At 43.6% G+C, this 27,673-nt stretch overlaps 2 protein-coding genes across 9 annotated transcripts in view; one reads left to right on the top strand and one right to left on the bottom strand.

Moving 5' to 3' along the window:
* The window catches only part of ZSWIM8 (zinc finger SWIM-type containing 8), a 65,395-nt gene extending 56,194 nt beyond the window's left edge, over positions 1–9,201 (top strand). The window contains exons 23-27 of one of the 2 annotated variants that reach the window (XM_042862830.1): positions 643–816; positions 2,141–2,260; positions 3,188–3,366; positions 4,559–4,768; positions 4,912–9,201. In XM_042862830.1, coding sequence (XP_042718764.1) covers positions 643–816; positions 2,141–2,260; positions 3,188–3,366; positions 4,559–4,762 — 677 coding nt within the window. In that variant the 3' untranslated portion in view covers positions 4,763–4,768; positions 4,912–9,201. Of the gene's footprint in view, positions 1–642; positions 817–2,140; positions 2,261–3,187; positions 3,367–4,558 lie in introns of both variants that reach the window. The other variant, XM_042862829.1, reaches the window with a different exon arrangement.
* A 2,647-nt stretch (positions 9,202–11,848) lies between these two features.
* The window catches only part of NDST2 (N-deacetylase and N-sulfotransferase 2), a 104,443-nt gene continuing 88,618 nt past the window's right edge, over positions 11,849–27,673 (bottom strand). For all 7 annotated transcript variants that reach the window (XM_042862831.1, XM_042862834.1, XM_042862836.1 and 4 more), the window contains 10 exons: positions 26,552–26,737; positions 26,005–26,133; positions 20,592–20,774; positions 19,734–19,830; positions 18,284–18,407; positions 17,458–17,632; positions 17,044–17,214; positions 15,126–15,235; positions 13,932–14,034; positions 11,849–13,748 (listed from right to left, as the gene is read on the bottom strand). In XM_042862831.1, the coding sequence (XP_042718765.1) occupies positions 13,623–13,748; positions 13,932–14,034; positions 15,126–15,235; positions 17,044–17,214; positions 17,458–17,632; positions 18,284–18,407; positions 19,734–19,830; positions 20,592–20,774; positions 26,005–26,133; positions 26,552–26,737 (1,404 nt within the window). In that variant the 3' untranslated portion in view covers positions 11,849–13,622. The remainder of the gene's footprint in view (positions 13,749–13,931; positions 14,035–15,125; positions 15,236–17,043; positions 17,215–17,457; positions 17,633–18,283; positions 18,408–19,733; positions 19,831–20,591; positions 20,775–26,004; positions 26,134–26,551; positions 26,738–27,673) is intronic.

Genomic DNA, 27,673 nt, shown 5'->3' with positions numbered 1-27,673 from the left:
TAATGGATTTTTCTGTAATTTTCCTTAAATTTGTCTGTATTGTTCAGTGTCTGAAGGGGAGAGAATCTTCTGAAGTTTCCTTGCAGTTTTTACTGTAGATACCTGCTGCCAAGGTGTACAGGAGAAGTTCTTCATGAGGGTCAACTGGCAGCTAGCCTCTAGTAACTCTCTTCCCACATAGTATCTTGATGGTGTCGTAACTTAGAGCTGGAGGAACCTTGCAACGTTGGACTTCCTGTGAGAAAATATTGTTCCTGTTGGGTGATTTGTTTTCTCAGCAGTTTCTCACCAGATGTTGATGGGCACATTCACATACATGAATAAGAAATCAGAACCAGACATCATTTAGTAACTGCAAAGACTTCTGAGTCAATACATGTATTTAACATGTGAAACACATGTCATGTGCATATCCATGGTATACAGCAGAAGAGATGGGCAAGCATCTGATCAACTTGCTTAGGTCCTGCTTGCAAACAAAATAGAGACATTTTTAGCTCATTGTATTTTACTTGCAAGTCTGTGTTTTTCGGTTTTTGTATTGTTTTACTTAGGGTAAGAGACCAATACGTGAGCCCAAAGAAAACTTCTCTTAGGCTTTGGTTGGTGAGTCCTAATGCTGCTGTTTCGCTTTCTTTTCAGTAGGAAGTGTCCATGCAGGATCAACGTTCCCAGCGATTCAAGGGGCTTCCTTGACATCTCTGTCCTCACAGCCCAACTCCCTTGTTACAGGGGGGTTTCCCGCCGAGGATGAGCAGCACAGTCAGCCTGTGAGCCCCCAGGGTTTGCACTACCTCCACTCCGCATACCAAGTTGGTAAGGATGGCCAAGTGGGTTTCTGTGGCCCCCTGGAGAAGGATTCAGGGCAGGGCTACAGGTTTTTACTGTTTGGCAACTTGCTGCTGCACTTGTTGAGGAGGATGATATCCTAGCTACATGGGGAAAGCCAATTCATGGTCTTAAATAGAGGTTGAAATGTTGAGAGCTATGGGAGTAAAAGGTAAAGTTAAGTGGATTAATATTGGAAAGAGGCTTGCCCTTCGATTAGTGTTTTTTGGAGGAGTCTGGATAGAGCTCTGTGGAGGTGTCTGTGAAAAGAAGTTTAGTTCCTGCTGCTCGTGGGTGGTGCAGGCACACCTTTTAACAATACCAGTTAAGTCTTCACATGCACAGAGGCATGTTCCCTGTGCCTCTTCCACCAGGCTGTTGAAGACTGACAAGAAGTGAGTGTGTGTAATTAGTATTCCTTTTTCAGTTATGCTAGTTAAGAGGAGAGTCTGTGCCTGAAATTACCATTGTGCAAGAATGTCAGTCCTGGTGTCTGTGCTTGAGCACAGGCTGCAGTAAGCTATTTGTATATAGTGAAAGTGAGAGCCCAACAAAGCAGGTACTTGGAGAGGGAGGAGGGGCCCTGCTAAGATCAGAGGAGCCATTGCAGGGCAGCAAAGGAAGAGAAACAGCAAGAAACTGAAGACTGTATGGAGATTGCCTGAGTTTTTTTTGTTAAAGCTAGAGAAGAAAGTAACTTGTCCAGTCAGGAAGGGGTGCGGATGTTCATAGGAAGCATCACAGGGGTAAGTAGTAAGCCATGGAAGGCATTTTGATAGCTTGAAAAACAGACAGGAAGATGAAGGAAGAGGGTCTGGAAGATCAAAAGAGACTTTTTGCATTACATAGCTCCCGTTAGTATTTTAAAACTGTTTAAATTGGAGAATTTGTTTGAAGAGCTGCTAGTGGAATTAGGGAAAAGTCTGCAAATTGATGGTACTGCTGCTTGCTGTTGGCCTGTTGTCTTTGCAGCTAAGTAGTTTGATTTAGGTAGCCTTGCTTGCAAAATGTGAAGCTGTTTTTTTTTTCAGGACATCTTTTATCGGTCTTTGGGACTTGATCCTGCTGTAGATCTAGCAGTGTCTCTATGCAGCTCTAGTGGCATGTGATGGCTGTACAGATTTCCCAGTCTGGAGCAGATCCAGCTGCTTCCTTTGGTGACAGCCTCCGACATGGGCCTTTTGTTTCTCTGTGGAGTTTGCAGTTAGGCAATTTTCTGCTGTTGAAAGGTGGGCCAATGAGGTAGTGTTGAGGTGAATGAAGTACTACAGGGCAGAAGTGCTGCTTGACTCTGGCTGCCCCTCTCTTACAGGGATGCTGGCTCTGGAGATGCTTGGCCGAAGAACTCAGAGCGATCATCCCAACAACTTCTCCCGCAGTCCACCCTATACAGAGGATGTAAAATGGCTCCTTGGATTGGCTGCAAAGCTAGGTAAGGCTCAGAGCAGTGCTTCAGCAGAAATCCACTTTCTGGGATTTGGAATATGGAGGGTGGGGGGAAAGCTCTTCTAAGAGTGAAACTTCAAAGCCTGGGTGGGTCTGGTTCCTGATCTCATTTCTGAGAGTTTTTCGAAAGATCCCTGCTGCTCTTTCATCCAGGCAATTGTTCCATTTCTGGGCTCTCTAAGCTGTTGAATTTTAAGGCACTTAAAGTGCATGGGATTGGACAGAGCTCAGACCTTCCATTCTGTAATAGTAACTTTTTTCCTTTCCACTAGTTTGTAAATATTTCTTTCTTCTTTGTGTGTGTTTATTCTTTCTACAAAGACCTTTTATAGGAATAGGTGCTCAGACCACCAAGTGTTTGGGTGTTTTTGTTGTTTTCTTTTAGTTACACTTTGATCTTGAGTCTTTTTTGTCATCTCATTTTTTAGTTCTTTCACCAGTAGCAAGAGCTTAAAAACAACTCTGCAAACAGCCTACCTGGTGGCATGACTTCTGCTACTGCTAGCAGAGCTCCACCATGGCGGGGAAGCCTTAATTTCCTTCCAGTATCCAGAAGACATGGGTGCTGGGGCTGCAGCTGCTTCCTAGATGAGCAGGCAGGAAGCAGTGGGAGGAGGTGTGGTGTATTCTCGTCTCTATAGTTTCCCTGTCCCATCAGTTTTCTTTCATATCCCTTTTAAAGACAGGTGAACAGGAAATATCACTGACTGAGGTAGTACCTAGTGTCTCCTCAGACTTGATGAATTTGTCAGAATAACTGCTTGTCCTTGTAAGTTTGCTGGACTCTTCCCGAAGCTGGAGGATATGTAACACTGAGAGAAAGATGCTGTAAGTCCAGGTTCTTCCTGGAAGACACCTAATTTCTTGAATGTCTTTCACCTTAACGCTGTTGTTCTGACTTCCTCCTGTGCAGGTGTAAACTACGTGCATCAGTTTTGTGTCGGTGCAGCCAAGGGAGTGCTGAACCCTTTTGTGCTTCAGGATATCATCATGGAAGCTCTACAGAGGCTCAACCCTGCACATGTGCACAACCATCTGCGCACCCCAGCCTTCCACCAGCTGGTGCAGAGGTGCCAGCAGGTCTACTTGCAGGTAACACGTGGTGTGTCTTCCTGCCTGCCATTGCCTGCCCTGTATTGCCATTGCCTGTGTGTGCATGTGTAGAGAGGGGAAGAGCCTTTAATATCACAAACTGAACTGGTCCATTGCCTGATGCACAAGGGATATGGGATAGGCATTGCCTGCCTGCGTGAAGGCTGCATACAAAAGACTGCATTGTGCTCATTCTTCTAAGACCTCTTGCCTCTGGTGCTCACTATACAGGATGAAAATGTTTTGTGGTCCCTATCCTCTTTCTTTCTCACTCTAAATGTTAACCCATGCTTTTAACTTCTGTACTGTTTCTTTGCTATGTTTTCAAGCCATTTGTCCACCTGTCTTTCTGGCCTTTTTATTTTCTTCTTATTTGTAGTCCCTCTCTGCCTTGTAACAAAGTCTTTGCACGACTGGTTAATGTGTCAGTGCTGGCATTTATAGTGGGAGTGGCATGGTCACCCAATACAGATGAGATGTCTCAGGATTTATTGAAAACAGGACAGGTGTGTTTCTGTGAGCCAACTGCCTGTTTCTTAGAACAGTATAAGCAGGATACCCCTTGAGTGCTGTTCTTGAATAAGTGACCAAAAGGGTGATTCTGTAAACATACTGTCCAGGTTGGGTTAACTGTCCCATCACTTGTATGATTCTGGGAAATGACAGCTTCTTTATTTGAGCTGTTTTTTTGAGCTCCACGAGAGAAACAGATTTCTTGAAGTCTGGACTTTTAGGTTTGGGGCCTTAGTTGAGGGAAGTACTGATGGGAAGAGAAGTGTGCCAGCCCTAGAGATATGTTGTAGCAACTCAGTGCAGGTCTTACTCCCACCATACCCCTTAGTGAAGATTATGTCCATGAACATGCTGGGTCCCTGTGTACAACCTGCAGAATTAACAGTGCGAGGGTTTGATGCTAGTGCTTGATAGAGAAGGGCTCTGGTGACCCTTTTGCTCTGTGCTATGCTGCTGTCTGGTGTTCGCAATGGAGAGAACACCTGCAGATACTGGCAGTTGCCCGGGCCTGCTTTTTGAGCTGTCCTCTGTCCGTGCCTCTGAATCCTGGGACCTCTCCTGGGGCAGCAGAATCATGTGATGTATCACTACTGAAGCTCGAGTCCTGCCAGAAGGGTTTCTCACCAGCATGAAGATGGTGAGCAAAATACCTGAAGGCTTTTTTCCTGTTTCCATCCAGTACATCCATTACCGGCTGATCCACCTCGCTCCAGCTGACTACGATGATTTTGTGAATGCCATCCGCAGCGCCAGAAGCGCCTTCTGCCTGACTCCCGTGGGCATGATGCAGTTTAATGATATTCTCCAGAACCTGAAGCGCGGCAAGCAGACAAAGGATCTGTGGCAAAGGGTCTCTCTGGAAATGACCACCTTCTCACCGTGACAGCAGGTGGAGCTCCACACAACCCTTTGCTCTGCGTAGTTGTAGTTCCATTTACACCATCCTTCCTTCTGGTGTCTTTTTTTAATTTTAGTTTTAACTTGCTGGAAACCACTGATCTGATGTATTTATACCATGACATTCCTCTCCAGCACTGTTGCGTGTTGGTGCCCTGCTTCGCTCGCTCTTCCTCCACCTTCCCAGTGAGCTGCGGGCTTCAGAAGCATCAGGAAATGAGAAGGAAGTCGAGCTGGCTGCCCTGTGGTGTAGTCACTGCTTTTTTCCCTGAGCCCCTGGAGACTGTCCTGCGAGCAGTTGCAGGGTGATTGCGCATGTGTTTGAGGGGTGGGGGAGTCTGTCTTAAATATTTATTTTGGCATTTATAAATATGTAAACTTTTTTTTAATGTATGGGCTTCTCTTACTCCACATACCATCTCCTGTCGGGAGAAGCTGGGACTGCTGTGCACAGTCAGTGCTCCCTTCATTCCTTTCAGCATCTTCCTGCTGAGAGAAGTTGAGACTGGAGTAGCAGGGCCAGGGCCACCTCTGCAGCTTTCTGCAGCAGCTGCTGAGGGCAGAGGCTGGAGCTTGGGCAAGGTCCAAGACTGCCTGGAGCTGCCTGGTGACTGCCAGAAGTGCTTGGGCTCTTTCTCAAGTGTCCCTCGCTGGACACTGCTGGCTCTTAGGACGTTTTGATCCTGGTCGTTTGGAGTTGTACAATCATGTTTCTTTTGGCTGGGGTATTACTCTCCTGTAATCAGTTTCTTATCCCTTGTCTCTTCTCGTTTCCTGATTAAACACTCGTTTTCTTAGACTGACTCTCTCTTCTCTCTGCTATGATGTTGACATTCTGATGGAACTGGCCAGCCGTGTGTCAGTGGGAGCTCCTGTGAGTGCTGTAGATAGTCTAAGGCTCACTGGGAAATAGCAGCTAGCACGAGGTAGGTGGCCAGAGCTTTTGTACAAGCAGTGATCCAGAAGTTTCTTGTCTGGTTGTGCTCTGTGGATGTCATACCTCTACAGGGGCTGAGGACTGCACTGACTGGATGGCTGATGGGTGTGAGCAGAGCTGGTGGAAAGCCTGGGGCATCCCAGTGCAGTTTCTACGCTTATGCTGGCCACCGGGTTCCTCTTGTGCTTTGGAAAGCACAAGGGATACCATGTGATAATGTATTTCTCTGGATTTCCAGAGCTTTGTGCAAAACCAGAGTTGCTCACAATTGATGTAATTGCTAAAGGATGTGCAGTCTGGTCCTGTGAGTTGTGAGAGCTGTTTGGACTACCCAATTTTTATGTTGCAGAAAATTAATTCTAGGAAGCTTTTATTTTTATACCAAGGAAATTTAAAAGGCTAATGCCATTTGGAAGCATACAAGCACAAAATTTTTTTCTTTTTTTTTTTAATGCCATAATTAGAGGTTTGATGTATGTTAAGAATCTTAATGTCTCAATAGTAATATATTTTGTTACTTACTTGGGTTTAGCCAATGACAATAGGGAGGTTTCAGTTTTTGCAAGCTAAAAGTGTATGTTTGTTTAATATTTTCAATGACGTTCATAAGAAATAAATTAACTCAAAAGCATAGGACAAAGTACATGAGCATACTCCTTCGGTCTGACTTCTGTGTGCTGCACAGGCCAAGGAGCATCGCTAAGTTTCTCTTAGTTCTGACTGTGCAACAGGAACTATTTAAAGTTCTCCTTGCAGCCCTTTGTATACCTCCACCATGTGTTCTGCTCTCTGGTTACGTGCTAATTATAAATGCCAGTGTGCGTAAGAATGTGTGAAGTTATGTGGTTTTTAAGTTAACTCTGGATTGGTTGTGAGCTGCCTGTTATTGAGAAGTCCAGGCCTCACCTCTGGCCTTCCTAGAGCACTTTGTGCCCTTTAGTGCTCATATGTTCAGGGCTGGGAAAGGTGTTTGTAGGAAAAAATGAGTGTTTTCTAATGAAGTTTAATCTTTTCCGTTGTTTATGGAGAACAATTAAGGGTAGAGGAGAGAGCGTCTTCTAGAAGGAAAGAAGCAGAGGGAAATGGGCAAGAAAGCTGAATGTTTTCAGTATCAGAACAGACCCTGTATGAGTTGTCTTTAGCAGCTGTGGGGCCCAATCAGAGGAAGAACCAAGGAATCTCACCTCAGACTGATGTCAACTGAACAAGCAGCTCAGTGGTCTGAGGCACAGGTCAGTAGTTTTGCAAGTTTCCAGTCTTACCTCTGAAAACTAGAGCACTCAGGGAGCTGTGTGGAGGGGCTGCCTTATAGTTTATTCAGACAGATCACAACGTTTCTATATCTGGGATCTCTGGATCCATTAATCTCTTGTTGTTCCTGAGCCATGGAAATATATCTGAACAAGGACAGGAAGAGTGAGAAAGGGTATGTTTTTTCCTGCTACATGCCTGGAAGGTGCTTGAGGTAATCTTTCTTTTATAAGAGATGATGGTGATCAAAGAAGCATGAGTTTACTGTAAGTTAGAAAAATTAAAATCCTGTGCAGCTGTCTCAGTTTTGTCACTGTTCCAGACATGGGGAAAGTACTCAGATCTATAGATTGTACTTCTTCATGTGTTCTGTATTCACAGTGATTTTCTCTGACTTGCTACATTTATTTCCTCATGTGACCACAGGAAATATGTTTCTTCCCTGAAGAAGTTAATGGCCATTTAGTATCTTTTCCACTTGTATATATGTGGTCTTATAAATAAAGCTGTTTCTAGGACAGCAGTGTATTTAAACTTAATCTTTTGATTCCTGCATAGTTTCTCAGTCTGTAGAGGTGGTCATATATTTAGTGAAGTTGATAAATGTGCCAAAATAACATCTGGATTCTTGGCTATTTGGGTCATCAGGAGGAATGGTTTGATTTAGCTCTTATGCAGTGGATAAAATAAAAGCTTTAGTCATTGCTTGGAACACATCTCTTGATACAGATGCAGCCTTTTTCTGTAAAAATCAGGCACATCAGCCTCTGTGAGGGCCTGCTTTGCTTCTCCCCTCCATAGGGAAATATGTAGGACATATTCACCTACAACCATCTTTCTTGCCTGTGAAGGTTTTCCTTTTGGAAGTCCTTTCCAGGACTATGAGACAGAAGGACATTATCTGCCTTTGGACTTCAGCATCTTTCCAGCCAGTGAACCATGAGAATTGTCATCTGATGAATAACGAGCCTAACAGCTAGGGCTAGAGTTAGCTGAAAAGTGTGTTTCTTTCTAATGTTTGTTTACCCTCATTAGTATTTATTTGGGATATGTATTTTCCTTCTCTGAGGAAACTCTGAGAGAAACACCCTTGTAGGGGCACACTGAACCTAAAGTGTTTGCATTTTTTTGGTGGTGGGAGTTTGGTTTTTAATCAAGCTTAGCACATTTAGAACTGGCTTGGCCACTGCTACATAGTGCTAGAGGGCATTGAAGAGTTTTGCAAGAGCAGCGTGAGCAGAAATGGAGTAAGCAAGGTCTGTGTCTGTGAAATTTAATACATCCTCGTATAAATAAGTTAGCTGAAATGTGACATAAGTGTTTTTCTAAGTAGAAGAGAAGTAGTTTTCTGTAAGACTTTGGTTGTTTCTTGGTTTTGTTTTACTTGTCCAGGAATCCAAAAAATGGCACAGTGTTAAAATGATGTTTCCAGGGTGCACTTGGGAGATGTATCACAAAAGCATAAAGGTGTTGATGACTACAACAGTATTGATGACTTTTTTTTTTTTAAATCTGAACTGAAAAATTAAAAAGGCAAGTTAGGGTAGCAGAACTTAACTATTAAAATATATACATATTTTTTATGACTACAACTGCTGTATGACTTTGCTTTTAATCCATCCTTAGTGATAGAATGAACTGCTCTCAATTAACAGTTTATTTAGAATTTTTTGGTTTTTCTCTGTGCCCTAATTAGAGCTTCATATGATGTGATTATGGTAAAATAACAACAGGGAGTCTTTCTTAATATTACCATTTTTGTTTACTACCTCTCCTCTCACTCCTCAGCACAATTTAAAAGTGGATTTTGATCTTCATTCTACTTCCTGCTCACATTTTGCTTGGGGGCAGGGTGGTCAATAGCTCCTGTCAAAGAGCATCATTACTCTGTGAGAACTGCGAGTGCAGTCTGGGGATATTCTGTGCTAGGGTTTCAGTTTGAGCCTACCATGAGTTAAAGCTTTTTCTCAGGGCTAACTGCCAAATACAAGCTTTGTGAGCTGTCACAAGGTAACTCCACTGCTGTATATTGTTAATTGTTGGTATAACAACAGTGTCTGTGCTTGTAAGCAATTGTTTTCTTGTTGATGTTGCCTGTTTGCAGTTATAGAGTAACTACTTAATGCTGTACAGTCTGCACTGCACAATTACTCTGTTGCCACTAAGGACATGATGAACTATTAAGGAATTGGGGGGAGAAATGCTAGCAATGCATTAAAATCTATTATATATAGTAATTTGCACAGAGTTGGATTGGTCTTCCATAACTTTCTCTTATTTCATACTTCAGTTTGTCTTGTTTAAGTCAACTGGGAGTACATAATTGTTAGGAATGCTGGGGCTGTATGGGCAGCAGTTGTGCAAACCTTACTGTCAACACATTGCTATAAATCCTGATGTGCACCTTTTCCAATACTTGGCTTGGCAGGGTTCTGAGAACAGTCTGATTTATGATCCTTTGTTGTTACTGCAAAGTAAACTTGAGCTGGATTTCAGCCTGCTAATGCAGTGTCAGAATTACAGACATATGGTTTGCAAGCATTTTGGAGAGACTAGAGATGTCAATAAAGTGATACGGACGACAATGAGGAGGATTTGAATCTTGGAAGGAAAATGCTCTTTAAAGCTAAAAACAGATTGAATAGATCAATAAATTATTTCTACATATTCCACTAGAGCACTGGAGATTAAAGTGTCAGGGATACATTGTTGGTTTTGCCACAAAATTGTAAGATGTTTTTCAAAGATGAGAGTAAAATTAACAATTCTTAATGTTTATGGGTGGAGGGTTTTTTCTTTTCTTTTTCTTCTTCTTTTTTTTTTTTTAAATTCCAGAAGGCAGTAAGAAAGAAGGGGACGGAAATAAACAATAGCTGAAGTCCTAATAACTGGAGGGGGGTACAGTGACAACTCCATATCCTACTCAGTGAATGGAGCTTTTCTTCTTAGCTTGTGCTTGTTAGATCGCGCTCACACGGTGGCTTACTCCCTGATGGGCAGTGGAAGGCAGGAGTCAGCAAAGGGATGAGCGACCACAGTCCTGTTCAGGTTGGTTTGTCATTACTTTTCTTGCCATATTATTATTGCTACAGCAAAATTATCAGCAAGGAATGAAAGGAGTCTCTTCTCAACTGTATATGTAAAACTGCTGAAAAACAGTAGTAGTGGTATATTTGATCAAGGCGCTCATTACATTAATACACTCTTAACACACTCTTGTGTTTCTTTCTGACTTCCACTATCTGTACACCTCTGCCAAGACCATGCTTTTGCAGTGCTGTCATCAGAGGGATCAGATTTTATGTAGACTTGAGCTATGATGCTACTTACAGAGAAATTCTCCCAGAGCCTTTAAACCTCTTCTATCCTTCTGCACATGTTCTTACCAGTTCCCTGTACTCCCTGTACAAATTAGAAAGCCAAGTAGTAAGCATCTTTCTAATTGCTTGAATTTCTGAGGTTGTGAGTGAGTAGAAGTTTTGGCTTCATGTTGCTGACCTTTCTTTGTTTAGGTTGGCATGTATACTCTGCTGGCTTGCTTTTTACTTATATTTATTTTTTTATTTGTTTCTTAACATTTGTTTTCGCAGTTCTCACCTGCTATACACACTTCCATTTCTGAAGTGACCTGATCTGGCTTCTATTAAAGTCATGGGCCCTTCTGATACCTTTCTGATGACTCAGTTTCCTATGCCAAAAAAAGAAAACGTTAATACATTACAAAATAATTTTCAGGTAATGTCTTATGCTTAACATTTTCCCTGTCTTGAAAACTAACTACTTGCTGTCAAGTTCTTCCTTACTAAATAGTGAGGCAAGAAGAAGGAGTTTATTTGCAACTCAGTTCCACTGTCAAAATGAGCTGTAAGGGTCAGTAGCAAGTAAGTGACTGTGTCAGGACCAAGTAATCAGTGTATCTGGCTACATCAGGTAAGGACATCATACATTTGACATGGTCTAGACATAGCAGGTGATTTGTTTCTCCATTGCTGTAAGCAGTAAAAAGCCAGCACAGCAACAAAGAAAGCAGTGGAGATGGAAGGACAAATAATGAGAACACGGAGCTGCTCTTTGCTGCCTTGATTGAAGGACTATTGTCAGTTAACAGCCCTGACATTTAGTAAGTCCCTTCCAACTTTGTTCCTAGTATCTTTTTTTTTTTTCCAGTGTTTGAATCCATCTACTTGAATATTTATCACAGCTCTGAGGTAAATGTGTAAGAGAGAACCTGTAATGAATTACGAGAAGGAAGGAAGCTCTGTGTGTAATGGGGCAGCAGTACCATTGGTCCTGGGCTCTTCCCAGCATGGCAGTATGTAAAAAATACCTGTTTTGCTGATGCTATGTTTGTTTCTGAAGTGCTTGGTAAAGTGAGAGGTGAAAGGCTATTTTATAATTCTGCCACAACTGTGACTATTTAAATAATGTTTTGCTCTGTCTTGAATGTAAGGTTCTGTGTTATCACAGATTACTCCTGGGCTGCTGGCCAAGGCCATGCAATGGCTGCACATCTGGACAGCAAGGACAGAGCAAAGCTCTACTGCTGCAGCACAGCAGCTGGGAGTTACTGCAGTAGCTGGAAATAGCTCAAAATTCATCACTAGTGCAACCCAATAAGGGTGAGTATCCGACCACAGGTTCTCTGTGCTGTACTGGCTCCTGTGAGCCTCCAGTTGCACATACCAAGAAAGACATTTTTACTACACTGTTACAGCTGCAAAAGGACATTTCCATTATAATGGAAAGCAAACACTTTTGCTGCCCTCTCAAATATCAGCTGTAAGAACCGGAATTTGTTTTCCAGGGTTTTTCTTTATCTTTCTACCAGCTTACGATCCACGACATCACTCCAAATCATCATCACTCCAAATCATCACAAGGAAGAAAAATAAGTAGTACATTTATTGAATCCACTTACTACTACTTCTAGCCTTTATTCAGACACTTGTGCTCAGTTTTGAGAGCCAGGAATTTCTTCATTATCATTCAATGTGAATGATGCTATACATGATCCAGTGCAGGAAGTTGGGCTCTTCTCTCTAACAGGACTGAGAGAGGGGGTTTGTAGTCTTTGTCCTTTTTTTTTTGGCTGCACAAAATAACCCTTTCCAAGGGCACATGAAATAAAATACTATATTGCATACTATATACATTTACATACAACGGTAAATGCACCATTCAATTGGAAATACACAATACCTAAGGCTCAATGGAAAAGCTTGGTTGAAGCAACTTTTCTCCTCTGGTAGGTGAAAAGGAGCTTGTGACAGTTGTAGAGATTTCCATAACCTGTGTTCACATGGATCCTATCCCTCTCTGGAACTGCAGCAAGACAGGTCCATCTGTGCCCAGGAGGGAGGGACAACAGCCCACACAACTTCAGAAGCCCATGGCTCAGCAACAGAAAATGTACAACCATGATGGAGGATTTCCTCTGAGAAAAATTATCCAGCAACTGTAAGAGGAGGCACAGCACCGTAGTGTACTTAAAGTATTGACTGTGTGCAGAAACAGTAATCTAAACAAACAGCCCCTTTTGGATACAGGAAACCACATTCTTGCTTAAAAATGCTAAGCCCTCCCTGTATATCTTAGTGGTACTTACTGTGGGTTGGGTTTTTTATTTCTCCTTGCAGGAGGATGCTGGACTGCAGGGGGATTAAACAAGTATTAGCATACATGGTAGAGGCCCTGCAGCTGCTGGATAGACTGAAAAAAAAGCAACATTTTTAAGTTAATCAGACAGGGGAAACTGAACTGTCTACTTTCAGCCTTATTCAACACTACCTGAGCTTTGCCTCCCCCAGCTACTGTGCTCTGCTAACACAGGCCTCCAAAGTGCTCAAGGGGACTGACTTATCATTCCTTGGGTATCTTCTGAAATGGCTGAAGACATTCAAAGAAATACTTGCCATGCTGTCATGTATGGCAACCTTTTCCCTAAGACAGGAAATTAATTTGGTGTCAGTATCTGCAGCTTTGCCTTATCTCCCACTGCCCATGGACCAGAGCTGTTGGACACCGTATTGCACCAGCAAGGCTGCAGATAAGGACATGTTAACAGGCATAAGATGGCCTGTGTCTCCAAGATGGTGCAGTCCCCAGCACACACACCGTGGCACTGTAAGTAATGGTCATGGCCACTGTACTCTACAGGGGGAGGAAGGAGGTGTTCTTGTACCTTGCTGTTGCCAAATAATAGATTACTGGATCAAAGCTGAGGTTCACTGGAGCAGATTCCCCTTTTCTGATCAGCGGGCTCTGTATCTTGCCTCTCACATCTTTTTCTCTGGACTCAGAGGTGAAAGACATTAACCCTCCAACTAGTGCCTGTTTCATATACTGAGAAGAGTAATTTAAACATAAAGTGTTAACCGTGCTCTTGCTCCTGCTCAAAGTAGGACAGGCATTACAAATCCTTCCTGCAAGTAAGAGTCAAAGTGTGACACACCATTAATACTCCAGAATGAGATTTGCACTCCATGCCCTAGGACAGTGACAGAAGCAGCAGCCCTTCCCAGTGGTGGGGAAAGGCTCCACATGCACATTCTCTGCTACTGCTCCTTTGTCCATTTGTTTTGGCTTGACGAGAGATGGCATCATAGCACATGTTGGAGCACCACACATCCCAGTGGCACTGGGAACAGGGAAGTCCCTCTCAACTCCAGCTGGAGTTCTGCAGTTCCTCTCGGAGCCAGGTTGGAAGGGGCTGTCCAAGTCTGTTCATCAGCTTGGATAATTCAATGTTGTGCTCCCGGTAGAAGTCTCTTAGGAACAGCCGTGACTGCATGGAAAAGACAGACTACATTAGCGTGAAAGAAAATGTCACCCTTACCGTGTTTCTGGCAGGGGTCTTCAGGTCATTTCCTGTCACTGGCAGTAGAAAAATCCAGGTGGGTATGCTCATTGCATTCCATGTGTATACAGCTCATCTGCTGCTGCTAACTAATTTGAGAAAGTTACTCACCGAGGAATCCATGTCAGGGTATTTTCTTCCTTTACTCTTTCCCAGGCATTTTGTCTTTCCTCCATCTAACAGCTGGCACCAAAATCCTTTTGCTTCATCAAATCTGAAAATGACACTGATATTTAGAAGATATGGCCACATACCCAATTAGTAGCTGCAGAAACTTAACAGCTTCATAGGTATTTCCCAGTTCAATCCTTAATTTATTGTCATGATTTTTTTTTTTATCTGAGCAATTCAGGTTGCTTTTTGGTTTTTGTTGTTTTTAGAATTTGATTGTGACGGCCTTCTGCAAGTAAGGCTTCCAAGTAATCTTACATTTCTTTAGATCCGCACACCCTGGGGTGTGCCACTCCTTTGGGAAACACCTGGAGGAAGAGGCCTAAATTGGTACTCCTATCCTTACTGTTAAAGGAAGAGCAATTGCAGTGTGCCTACACACATACACAGACACACCTATTACCCTCAGCTAGCATGGGCTGAGATGGCAGAGAAGGTGTGAAAAGCCAGGTTTCAGCAGCAAAGAACAACATTCCAGACTTCCAGTGGCTTGCCACTGAAGACTGATACCAACTCTGTTCACCTTCAGCTAGCACTTACTTAACCTATTCACACTGCACTGTGCAGAACATCGTAGTCATGGCTGACTAATGTTCTTCAACTTGGTAGCAATGAGGTACTGCCTCTGCTAACAGTTCCTTAGGACTCGGCTGTCAAGTCCACATCTTCTGTAATAATAGACTCTTATCTCAAAACTCTCTGCTGTGTCTCTAATCTCCATCAAGCTGAATAGCAGCCTGTCATTCATTTTTATCCCAAATTCTTTGCTTTCTGCCAGATTCAAGGTGTAAGAAACACAAAGCATAATGAGCTCTAATAGCTTCAGCACCTTTTCTGAAACCACAAAGACCAAATGAAAAACACTGTAATTTCTGCTGTGAGCAACTTCACGCCTCTCCACAACAGTGCCAAAAAACAGCCCTTCCCCCTTCATTTCGTTGGACTAAGTTACAAGTCCAATCTAGTGTCTCATGCCATCCAGACACAGCCACCTGAAATTAATTTTAACATTTAGACATACCTCTGAAACCTTTGCAGACGTTCTGGTCATAGATAAGATATATTGTTCCAATCAAATGCTTATTGTATTGCACTTGGCTAAAAAAGTAGCTTGTCCAAAAATTACTTCCCTACCTCAGGGCCTGAGTGTAGTTGAAGAGTGGTGTAACTCCCAAGAACTTCTGGATGTTGTCCATTACGGAGGCAGGGTTGTGTCTCAGCTCCTGACCATCCACAATGAGAATCTGAAATGAAATAACACCAGCCACCTTAGCCTCTGACAGCTCGTGCTGAGCTTTCCAGCTCTCAAAAGTCCACCGCCTTCATTCATGCGAGTATAGCTTACTGGTATCTGCTTATTCTGGAACCACACAACAGAGGAGGATGTAGCAGACAGAGAAGTACAATAAGGGCCACAAATATTACAGGACAGTAGATTCCAACAGAGTTTGTCTGATAACTTGTCTTTGGCCAGTCTTCCCTGTAAGCCAGTATTCGGGTCCAGCAATAGCATTATTTATAGATTGTCTTGTGTATCCTTTTTTCAGATGTCAATCATTAAGTATTCTGCCATAACTTAAGATTATTCTCCTGTTGCACATACATATAATAAAGAACAGCACTTTGCTGATATATCAACTATTCAAAAGTTGAAGTCTGGGGAATGTAGGAGACCCTGACCCTTAGCAAGTATAGGAATGGTGTGCCAACGCAAAGCTAACACCACAAAGAGTGGCCATGCAGTACAATTTTCTTTCCCTTTTTTATCTCCCAATTGGTGTCCCTGGCTCTATTACTCACATCAGTCATCTCCAGGAATAGTAAGATTGAAGCCCAAGAAAGTGATGGCATATTTTATGTAGGAACATCACTGTTTGTTTGCCTACTCCAGCTCCACAGACATGGAAGAACACAGTAACCAGCTCCTGCATTAGTTTTATGAAAGAGGCAGGCTGAGCTATTGATTTAATTCTTAATTCTCATGCAAAGACGACACAGGTTGCAGGACTAATACAATAACTTCTGGCTACACATCGTGCTGTCTTGAAGGATCTACTCACTACAACTTCTCCTTGCAATGTGGCACCAATCAGTTACTCTTTCTGCTAATTATTCCATGACAAATAGCTGAATTGCAGTAGTCTTACTCTGACAGTAACAGAGATATAGGTCTCTGATTTATTTTCCCTTCTCTCTAATTTTAGTCTTGGCAGATCTATCATGTACTGTTACTGACTGCCAAAGCAGCAATCTCAAGAGACTAATGGGCATTGTAAGACTGCTGGAATATAGACTGTCTGAGGATAACTGCAGTATCAGAAAGAAATTGAAAAAATATTTTCTGACTCATAACGTCTTAGTTTATAAATGTCTTGGGAATTTTGAGACAGAAATGGTCTGCGGTGTATATTAACTGACCTTTTGCAAAGTTAAACCTCTGAAGACAGTTAAAGACTCCACAACCTGGAAGCTAACAAGTGGCAGAGTCTAAGAGCTTCTCTTTAAAGCTATGAAACCACAGCAAGCGGATGAACACCAGCTGGGCCTGTAGGGGATCCCAGGGCTGCAGGCTGCCTAGATGAAAGGAAGGGAGCGCTGATACTGCTGTTCTTCCTGAACATCTCAAGCCTGTGGAGCTGTCTGAGAGATCACACTATCATCTTGTAGTCATTTACATTTACAAATACAGTAAAGTGCAAAATTGAAGTATTTAAGCCCGATTTCTTATTGGCTTGCAGTAGGAAAAGTAAATGGTGGTTCCTGTTTCAAAAGATAAAGAGAAGGGGTGAAATGAAAACAATATAAATGGACTGAGGGGAAAGGATCTGGGAAAAGAGAAGGAGCAGGGGAGGAAGGAACAGAGATTTGTTCTCTGCTCCTCTACACTAAACCTAAAAGGGACTCCTTGAGACCAGTTCCTGCTTTGTCATCTTAGTTTCAGGCCAGACAGCAGCGTTCATCTCCTACACCCAGAAATTTTGCATGATCTCTTTCAAGGTCAGCACTGCCAAAGCATTATTAATCTATTTCACTCTGCAGCTACACCTCCTACCTGCCCAGAAGGGAAGTATGTTAGCCAGCGCTCTAGGTGAGTGGAATACCAGCCAGGGAGCAGGCATCGGCTTTGCAGGTTGCGCAGCTCCTGAGGGGCCTGGGATTTTGCAGAGATCACTTGGTAAAAGGTGTAATTGAGTGCCACAGGATCATTGTGAGCTCGCTGGTGCTGAAAAACATAAGCTGAATTAAGGAGCAGGAAAACAAAATTCCTCCCTCCCCACGCCATCTCTGCAGACCCCACTGACTCACTACAAACAGCCACCACTGCCTTTGTACATAACTTTGTCCACGCTCTCCAGTCTGTATCATCTTTCCTGGCTTTCCTACGGAAATGGATCTGTGGCTTTCTGCCTTGCCCTGCTGGAATATTTCTCATGTGCTCATCCACAAAACAGTATGGAAAAGTTACCTGATACCATGAGTAGGCTCGGTCTGCAGGGTTGATCAGAACACTAATGATTTTGGCTCGAGGAAGCAGGGCTGCACCACGTTTTGGTACTACCTCTGTGTCAAAATAATTGGCACTCTTCTCAAACATGAAGTCTGTGCTAGCATTGGAGGGGATTGGAAAGAATTCCATGTACCTGCCAAATGGACAAGGACACTGGTGAGCAGAGTGGCGCAGCAAAGAAATGGCACACAGCAAAATGATGTCTTTGCTCCTCCTCAACAGAGGAGAAGCAGCATAATAGTGCCATAGTGGCTTGTATTCCCTGCCAGGTGGAAACACTTCATCGTAATTGCATACTTGTACAGGTAAAGGTGAGGGTGTGCATGTGGCCAAAGAGAAACTGTAGTCAATGTGCAGCATGTAGTGATATTTTTGTAAATCTAATGGGCTCAGAACAACAGTATAGAGGTCCTCCCTTCTGTCCTGTGTCTCAACTCAGAAACCACAAAGAACTTTTAAACAAGCACATTGTTGCCTGTTTTGCTTGTCAAAGGAGAAGAAATCTCATGATAATAGTGGATTCAACAGATTCCCTAATTTGTAAAGCTCCATAACACCCCTAGGTATCTGCTGGTGAGCAGACATTAAGATCAAAACTATGTGTCCTATTCCTGCAAGCAAGCAGTTGGGTTAGGAGGCAAACATGTGCTGAGCAGTAGCAATGAAAACAAACAAACAGAAATGGAGAAGCTACTAAGAGGGCTGAGATGGACACACAAGAACATTCAGGATAAGACAATACAGGTGCAACTTATGACAGAAGAACACATGTCAGGATTCTTACCAATCAATTCCTTTATGATAGTTGGGTCCATTAAAAAACTGGATCTCCTCAAAAGTGGATGGACTTGGGAAGTTACTGGTGACAGCTGGATGCATGGTCAAGAAGAAATGCACAGCTGTTGTGCCTGCAACAGGAACAAGATAGCAGGAACTACTCGCACATAATGTTTGGCTGAATCAAAAGCTTTATCTTCGCTGCAAGGCACAGACCCCCAGTGGACACACTCCTGCTGTACATGGCTAACCCACTCCTCACGCAGGCTTCAAGAGCAGAGACACCACTTTGAAACTGAGCATGGCTCAATAGTTCAGTCCCAGACTTCAACTCATGCAGCTGATTTAAGACACTTCGGTAGCACAACTGTCATCCATGTCAGCTGCACTGAGGCAGTTGGGCTGTTCCCACCTGTCTCAGCAGTGCAGCCACACTCCTATGTGGCAGAACTCATACCTGTCAACCAAAAGGTGACACGGGCGCTGCAGGACAATATCACACATTCAGGGAGGAGATGCATTGGGGACATTAATTTCCTCACATGGGAATTCAGCTAGAGATAGCATAGCCTGAATCTGCTGTGAATGTTTTCCCCTTACCCAGCCAAGCCTGATAATCCTACTCTGCCCCCAGCTATAGGGCTTTCATGGGTCAATAAACCAGATGCCAGGACAAGGTTTTCTTACTGTACAGTTGCAAGCAGCCTGGACCATGATCCAGAGGACCCACGCTGCACACACGCCAACAGAGCTTCACAGCGACACAAGCCAGAGACAAAAGCTTACCTGGGCAAGCCTCTTGCTCTAGGCCAGGATCACCATTTGCTGGGCTGGGCTGGTGCCTGCTGTTTCACTGCACTACAGAGAAAGCCGAGGTCCGAAGATCTGGCTTTGGCTGAAGAGATTTTGCTCTCTTCAGGCTAGAAGGGACTTCTCAGGACAGTACACACACAGTCATGTCACTGCCAACCACAATGCTGCAGCAGTTAAGAGGTGGTGACAGAGGTCAAACAAAAGAGGATCTCAGCCTCCTACTGACAGTGACGTGACTATGCAGCGGGTACACAGATCTGTCACAATAAAGGCACCAAGGGACGTTCACTGTAACCTTCGCTAAGCGTGTGTTTAGTCCCGCTGACAGCTTATGTCTTGGGACAAACTAAGAAAGGTCACAGCTTCTCTGAGCTTGGGTGGAAAAGCCAGAACACAACTCTGCAGGTAGGGTTTTTCCCTGCAAACAAGGACTGGTGCTAAGAAAGTGTCAAGGCTCGAAGCAACAGACTTGCCAGATTTTGTTAAGAACAAATTTGAGATTCTCTGAAATGTCCTCTGTGGACATTTGGCAGACTGTATGAAGAGCAGCAATACAGATCTACAACACAGACCTTTCCAGTTCTCCTCTCTGGAGGAATGAGATGAAAGATGCAATCTATTTTTAGATAAAGTTTTCACATTACCAGTTTTCTGAGGTCCCACAATGAGGAACTTGGGGAGTCGATCACATGTTTTCTCTTTGGACCAGATATCCTTGTGCCTCTTATCATCACAGGGATTCTGCAGCGTAAGTGATGGGATTAAGCATTAGCACAGGAGCTAATGAAAAGGGGAGGAGAAGCTGGAAGGCAGTCCTCTAGGGAAGATGCTATTAGCATATGAGGAACACTTCACAGCCACACTGCTGCTCTGCCAAGCAGCGAGCTAGATAAAAGCAGGAGGGAACATTTTTCAAAAGCCAAATGCAACCCAGAAGCCAAAGTCCCTCCAAGAGTGTAAACCACAGGACTTGCCCTGTGTAGCCACACTGGGCTGGGCCACCACGATAGTACAGCTAAGCATCTGTGAACTGCTGGCTGGCAGACAACTCTATCACCTTCAGTTAATTTCATCTGCTCATTATCAGGCAGAGCTGCTGCTCTGGGATAAAATGGAATAAACATGTTTTTATTTAATGAACATGAATTCTGTGGTGTGAAATTACTTTAAGATTAATCATGTTAACATGCCTGCAAAGCTCTTTGAGCAACAAACAGGGTTATTCCTCATACACTTAGCATTTCACAGCACTTTGCTCTATTGAAGCTTTTTAATGACCCAAATGTCTACAGCCCTCCTTCCAAACATTTTCACCAGCCATTCCTGTTCCTAAGCTCACACCATTACCCCCTTCCCTTCCACTTCCAGCCTGAAGCCACAAAGGTTAAACCTAAAACCTTCATGCATTACCACTCTGTGCTCTGGATCACCAGTTTCTCTGCTTTAGATACAGAACATAGATCTAGGAAAACCAGGAGGAGTGATTAGAACAGTTTTCTCACCTGCCACAAGGGATTCTTCTCCTGAGGAAAGATTTCAAAGTACTTCTTTGCAAGCTGGACTGGGGGCAGTGTCTGCAGGCGAAGGTTGGTCCAGCACTGCACAAACTTGACCAGGCTCTCAAAAGTGTACAGTCCCAGGCGGTCATTCCCATAGTTAGACAGGTGGGTCATGAAGATGCTGATCTGAAAATAAGGACATGGGAAACTGCTGAATCAGATAACAGTATTGTTTCCTCCTGACTTGACTGTACTGTCAAGGAAGAGGCTGTTCACACCTCAAACTGCCCTGGCGGTCTTGGTTGACAAACATGCATCTGCCAGTGTACAGCAAGCACTGCGCTGATGAAAAACAAAAGAAATTTAGTGCTTGCAGAGTAGCAGAAACTAAGAAGAGGAGGGACAGGCATTTCTCAGCAACCTCAGGAAATGGTTGTAGAGGCTGAGCCCTGCCTGTGAGTCCAGAATAAGCTCAAAATCCCACTCTAGTGGCTCTGGGACAGTGAGGGGAAACAAAGGTTAATCAGCCACCCTCTCCTAGTCTAAAACTTCCAAAGCCTGTTTTATCATAGAATCGTATCATAGAATGGCCTGGGTTGAAAAGGACCATAATCAATGATTATCTAGTTTCAACCCTCCTGCTATTTGCAGGGTCACCTGGAAGAATGGAAGCTTCCCTGCCTCTCTCCAAGCACCCACTGCTGAACCTGCTGATGGTGCCAGGTGATGTCAGCAGGCAACCAAACACCGCTCTGGCAGTGAGCAGGAGTAGCCTTCCCTCTCACAGTAGGGAAAAGAAGGAAGGAGGATACGGATGGCACTGAATGAATACACTTGCGGCAGTACAGATGCTTGAATTCAGTCTTCTGCACAGTAGCACCATGGAATGATCTTAGTGCAACTAGAGGTACTTCTGGTACTTTGTGCCAAACCTTCCCCAAGGCACTGAAAATTAATGTAATCCTACCCTACCTTTGAATAGGCAGCAGCAAACAGTGGTAGCATTACCACACAAAGAAACTGAGCAGAGTTAAGGATTTATCACATTTGCCTGTCTGTGAATCTTTCACTTCTTATTTCCCACTGAACTGATGGAGCAGCCCTGCCAGGCAGGTTCTGGCACCTATACTTCAAGTGTTTGCACTTGGTGCTGCTGTGTAAAAATGATGTGCTGCAGGATCGAGTCCAGAGAGTGGTGGTCAGTGGCTCAATGTCTGGATGGAGATCAGTGATGAGTGGTGTCCCTCTCAGGTCAGTGCTGGAACCGATACTCTTTAATATCATCTTCAATGACATTGACAGTGGAGTGAAGTGCACCCTCAGCAAGTTTGTTGATGAGACCAAGCTGTGGGGTGCAGAGGGATGGGATGCCATCAAGAGGCACTGGACAGACTTGAGGAGTGGACCCAGGAGAACCTCAGGAGGTTCAACAAATCCAAGTGCAAGATCTTGCACCTGGGTCGAGGCAACCCTCATTATCAATACAAGCAGAGGGACGAAGGGATGGAGCACAGCCCTACTGAAAAGGACCTGGGAATACTGGCAGATAGTAAACTGGACATGAGCCAGCAATGCCCCCTCACAGCCCAGAAAGCCAACCATATCCTGGGCTGCATCAAAAGAAGTGTGGCCAGCAGGGAGAGGGAAGTGATCCTGCCCTTCTGCTCTGCACTGGTGAGGCCTCACCTGGAGTACTGTGTCCAGATGTGGAGTCCTCAGCACAGGAGAGACATGGATCTGTTGGAGTGCATCCAGAGGAGGGCCACAAAAATGATCCAAGGGATGGAACACCTCTCCTTTAAGGACAGGCTGAGAGAGCTGGGGCTGTTCAGCTGGAGAAGAGAAGGCTGTGATGTGACCTGATAGCGGCCTTTTAGTATCTAAAAGGAAGCTACAGCAAAGAAAGGAACAGGCTCTTCAGCAGGGTTTGTGCTGACAGAACAAGGGGAAATGGCTTCAAACTTAAAGAGGATAGATTTAGGTTGGATATAAGGAAAAAATCTTTTACTGTGGGAGTGGTGAAGCACTGGAACACAGGTTGCCCAGAGGTGCAGTTGATGCCCCATCTCTGGAGACTGTCAAAGTGAGGCTGGATCAAGCCCTGGGCAACCTGATCGAGCTGTGCACGCCCTGTTCATTGCAGGGAAGTTGGGACTAGATGACCTTTAAAGGTCCCTTCCAACTCTAAGGATTCCATTATTCTTCAAACACAGCAAAACACAGAAAGATCTGGGCCACATCGTGGAGAAAATCAGAAGGCAAAAGGATGCACGCCGTGTTGTCTTTTGCCCAATTCTGACAAACACCAGGAAGATGGTGTGACAGCAAAGGTGGCTCATCCCTTTGATTTTCTGGTAGAACACTTAGAGAAAAAGTTTGCTGCAAAAAGTGGCTTTCTCGCTGACATAATCCAAGCAGGGAGGATGCAGGTCACTACCTAGGACACTTGCAGGGTTTCCAGAATAAAAAAATGGTTTGCATGTGACCAAGGCTAGCAACCATGTCTCAAGACTAACTGTATTCAGTAAAATATTTATGCCAGCCATGCTCACACAAGCAATGCTGTCATTTGCAGAATCTCCAGCAACATGGCTTACAAGAAGGTAAGACAAGCCCAACCATTTCCTCGTGTTTCTGAGTGTGCAGTCATACCCTGTAACATATGCACTGGTAAACAAGGCTTGAAAGCTTGCAGTGCATTGCCACAGCTACTGTTAGCAAAACAGCTCCAAGCACGACTTCTGACATAACCTACGTTCAATTTCTGTTTCTTTCTCTCTCCCATCCACAATCGGTAACACACAGGACTAGTTCAATGGTCACACAGCCCTCCTCTCTCTCTCACTTCCACAATCAACAACGGCATGGAAACAATCAGAAAGATGTCCTTTGCTTCTGGGAAACAGACTGGGCACAAGGCAGCCTGTCCATTAAACATCAACAACTATTCTCTTCACTCACATCAGACCTTGTTCACTAGTCAGAAGATCAAACATCATCTGTTTGCACTGTGGAGTTAATCGCATGCACACAGGCTTGGAGACTCTTGCATATGTATACCCACTCAAAAAGAGCTGGAAGCACCAGAAAGGATTGAGAGACACTGGTCCAAGTCTGCTGCAGATCACTGCTGGGACTGCGGGGCTGGCCAGCTTTCTATCAACTCTCTGAGATGGCTCTATCAGAGTGGGAGGAATACAAGAGTCTGAATCACTGCGCAGTGAATGAAAAGGAGCTTAAAGCACGGTCCTCCACTGCTGACTGAGAGAGGAATGCTGCACTGCCAAAAGGAAGGGAAAGTAAACATACGAAATGTCTGAAGGCATCTAAGTTTTGAAAGTCAAAGAGCCAACAGAGTAACTGGCAAGTAAGGCAATCCTGTACCACAGCACAATCTTCCCAAGCTTTTTTGGATCATAAATCACCCTCAGCTGCCTCAATACTCACATGCTTATCAGTACATTTTAACGGGTGGATCTACAAACTAAGTTTTAAAAAATTTCTTGACACAGCCTTCTAGACCAGCAATGTCCTCTTAATTAGTCTGGCAACTGGTTTTCCAAGAGAGATCTAGAGCTCGTAAGTTTCACAGTGATTATTTGTTTCTTTAAAATCTAGCTATTACAAAGTAGGACGAGGTGAAATGAACTCTACATATGGGAAGAGAGATCCAGAAAAGCTTCACTTTCAGTCTGACCAATGACGGCAAAGTTCACTCCATATTTAAAGCCAGGAATAGCTTTCTCCTTATGAAAGACTCTTATTAAGGTGAATTTGCTGGTTGTGCGTAAAGTTAATAATTCTACCTGTGGTGGGGAGGACCAGCTTTTTAGCTAGGGCTACTGTAGACTCCTAACTTCTACAGATCATACACCAGGCCAGAATCAGTCACAGGCTAATGCTCAGAAATCCAGGACTTGTTTGTAAACTACAACCTGTGTGTGATGCACTCAAAATACGTTGCAAGGATTTTTTTCAGTACCATGGTTCTAGGATTGGAGAAGCACAAAGCTCTAGGAAAAAAGAGAAAACAAAAAAAATTAAACTCACTGAGAGAAGAAGTTTGATTTTCTGATTCACTGAGCCTCTGCAGCTCCAGCCAGAGGTGGCTAAAAGCTCTGTATTCAGCCCTACAATCAATATCCAAAGGAAGCAGGGAATGAAAAAAAATATCATGGTGAGCACAGTCACTGATGTTGCATGACAAATCTGACAAAACAAGTACTCAGTGACTGCGACCAGCACTCCACTCCATGGCTCACACCTAGTCAGAAACACGCTGCTCTCTATTGGACTGGCTTGCACACGTTCTTACCCAAACTTGGGCACTGATGGAAAAGATAGATAAAGGAGAAGTAAGAAGGCAGAAACTTGGAAATTCTAAGAAAAGACAAGATCAAGCAATGGCCATGGAAGTAGATTTTTCAAAAATCACTATCTAAACATGGCAGGAAAATGTTCATTCAGATAAATGGATGACAATAGGTGCCAAATCAGCTGTAGAAAGAAATAAATTCAGGAGCAGAATTGAGAAAGCTATCATACATAGGATCAGACAAAAAGGACAGCAGCCAATGAGCATGAAAGCGAAGGAGTGTGATCTACACTTGGAGAGGACTACAAAGCTTAATCTCCTACCCATTTAGGACTTTTTTTTAATGACTGCTTTTGGGGGGTTTTTTTGGTTGTTTTTTTCTTGTCTTTTGACACCTAGCACATCGTCCCAGCTTCAATGGGAAGTGAGAAATATGTCATTTGCCTTCCATTGCTAAAAATTGAGAAGGGGCTACATAGTGTTCAAGGTACTACAGTAGTTTGGTGTCTTGATGGAACTGATAAGCATTCAATGAGAAACAGCTGTGTCAGACACAGATATCCCAAAAATGCCTTAGGGTGACAGCTACATCACAAAAAACAGCATACACTGTCATACATAGTAATTGCTTTCAGTATATGCATTCTGAAAGGATGGGAAGTACATTACTTAAGAAAAGCCCAGAGAAAGCACTTACAATAAAAATTCACCAGTGAGCCTGAGGATGAGCCAACAAGATTCAGATGTGTGTGGGACAGAAGGTACCAAGGCACATCTCACTAATAATTCAAGAAGGTGCAGCAGTGTAGGTAACACACTTCATTGTGGGCCACACTCAGCACATCACCCTGGCTCATTTCTAGATGAGGACTATTGCACTTGCCAACACTCAATACTTCTTCCTTAGCAGTGATTAAGGCAAAGAAACTTTAAATAGCTACAGCTTCCTTGGCCTTCTCTTTCGCCTCACACTGAAGATATCCACACTGCAATTATTATTTTTATGATTGCACTGAATCAACCTCAAGATCTAATCCTCTTCCACATCATGTGAATAAGCTGAGACACTCAGACATTGATCCCCCTTGAAGATGAGCTTACTGGGTTCAGGAGCACTGTCAGGAAGAGTTCACCACCACGAATGCTCTTGTCCAATTCCTTTGAGCCACCAGGATATTCATTATAGAAGATAGTGTGAGTAAAAAGGCCACAGGTCTGTCGAGGCAGAACCTGACAATACAGAAGAAAAGTTAGGTAAGAGGCAGATGCAACAGAAATCTATACATGGACGTGTCTAAGCAGTACTATACAGATCAATATGAAGAGTAAGGGATATAAGCAACATAGTTTCAGAGGACTCTTTGATATTCCTCCCAGACATTTACTTAGCACAGCACTTAGCAAACAAGTAAGTGAGTGGGACATAAATTTAATCTTGTCATGCTTAATTTTGCTCTCTGTTCAGAACTGACCTCTGAATTCTACTAAGAAATAAAAAAAACTGTAGCCAAGTTCCATTTCTTTACTTCACTTAATAATTTTGGAAATATGGATGATACTGAGATTTATGTTTTTGCTGCAGGTCATTAGGAGAGCATCCCCTGGGAAGAAAATGTGCACTGCTCAGGAGCCTGTGGGCTCTGCTCACCATGATTCCATTATGGATGAATCCACGTCGGTACCGGGCAGGTCGCAGATGTGGGTATTCCTCTGTGCTTGTTACTTGGATGCTCCAAACAGATTTCCATGCCTCATAGAGTTGTGTGTGGACAGGATAAACCCCAGAATGATGGGGGGCTACCGCATAGCCTAAGTCTGTGGGGATCCCATGCTCCTGGAAGCAGAATACACATCTTGATCATCCAATACTTAATTATTATTCTTACTAAGGATCATTAAGCAACAGTTTCCAAGCTGGAGCCAAGAGGACAGAGTAAAAAGAAATCTCTCTTGACTGGGAACTTGAGATACTTCTTGCATTATGTATCTGTAGAAATAGGAAGGGCGATTCTGGACCAACAAGAATGTTCAGCACTTGGAACAGCTGCTGCAAGAACAGTCTTGTAGCTTGCAGGTGTAACACTTCAGATTAATTCAAAGCCTCAGGTCAGGCTCCTTGGTTACTACGAATGAACTAATCAGTGCTGTTAAGTCACGCATCTCACACACGCAATGCCTAGGTCTGAGCCACTGGAGCAGGAAAACAAAATATCTTTAACTGACATAGAAGGCAAGAAGACAACAGCTGGGGCCAGCCTTGAAGATGGCAATTCAAAGAAAAGCAGGCATGAAACTAGTGGCTGTTGAGGCTGAAGATATGGAGCCCAGAGCTATACTAAAATTACAAGAGATAACTGAATTTCATGGTTCTTAATTTCACTATGTGGTTCTGGTAATAATATGAATGATGACAGTTCTGCCCTGGTGGTACGCAATAAAACCAGAGTCCCCAAATGAAGCAACAGCCTTCCCTTCCCACTGCTAGCTTGTTTTATGTTGAATATGTATAACTGTGTTCTGTGCCTTTTCTCTCTTAGCAAGAGACCTCAATGTTACTTAAGCATGAAAAGAAGGAAATGAAATTGTTTCTATAATGCTGCAACTGTACTCTGAATTTGGGATCATTCCAACTCTGCATGTGTCATGGAAACATGAGACAGCAGCTTGCTATTCCCAAGGAGATTACCATCAACAGAACCAAACTGGGGTTGAAAAGGACACATCTTTTCAAACACATGCTATATTCAACTCTGCTGTAAGCATGAAGCAG

This window comes from Lagopus leucura, unplaced genomic scaffold (assembly GCF_019238085.1).
Source record: "Lagopus leucura isolate 7727_CA_CO unplaced genomic scaffold, USGS_WTPT01 Super-Scaffold_739, whole genome shotgun sequence".
NCBI lineage: Eukaryota > Metazoa > Chordata > Aves > Galliformes > Phasianidae > Lagopus > Lagopus leucura.
The sequence above is the reverse complement of the archived record's forward strand: the minus strand, read 5'-3'. Positions and strand labels throughout refer to the sequence as shown.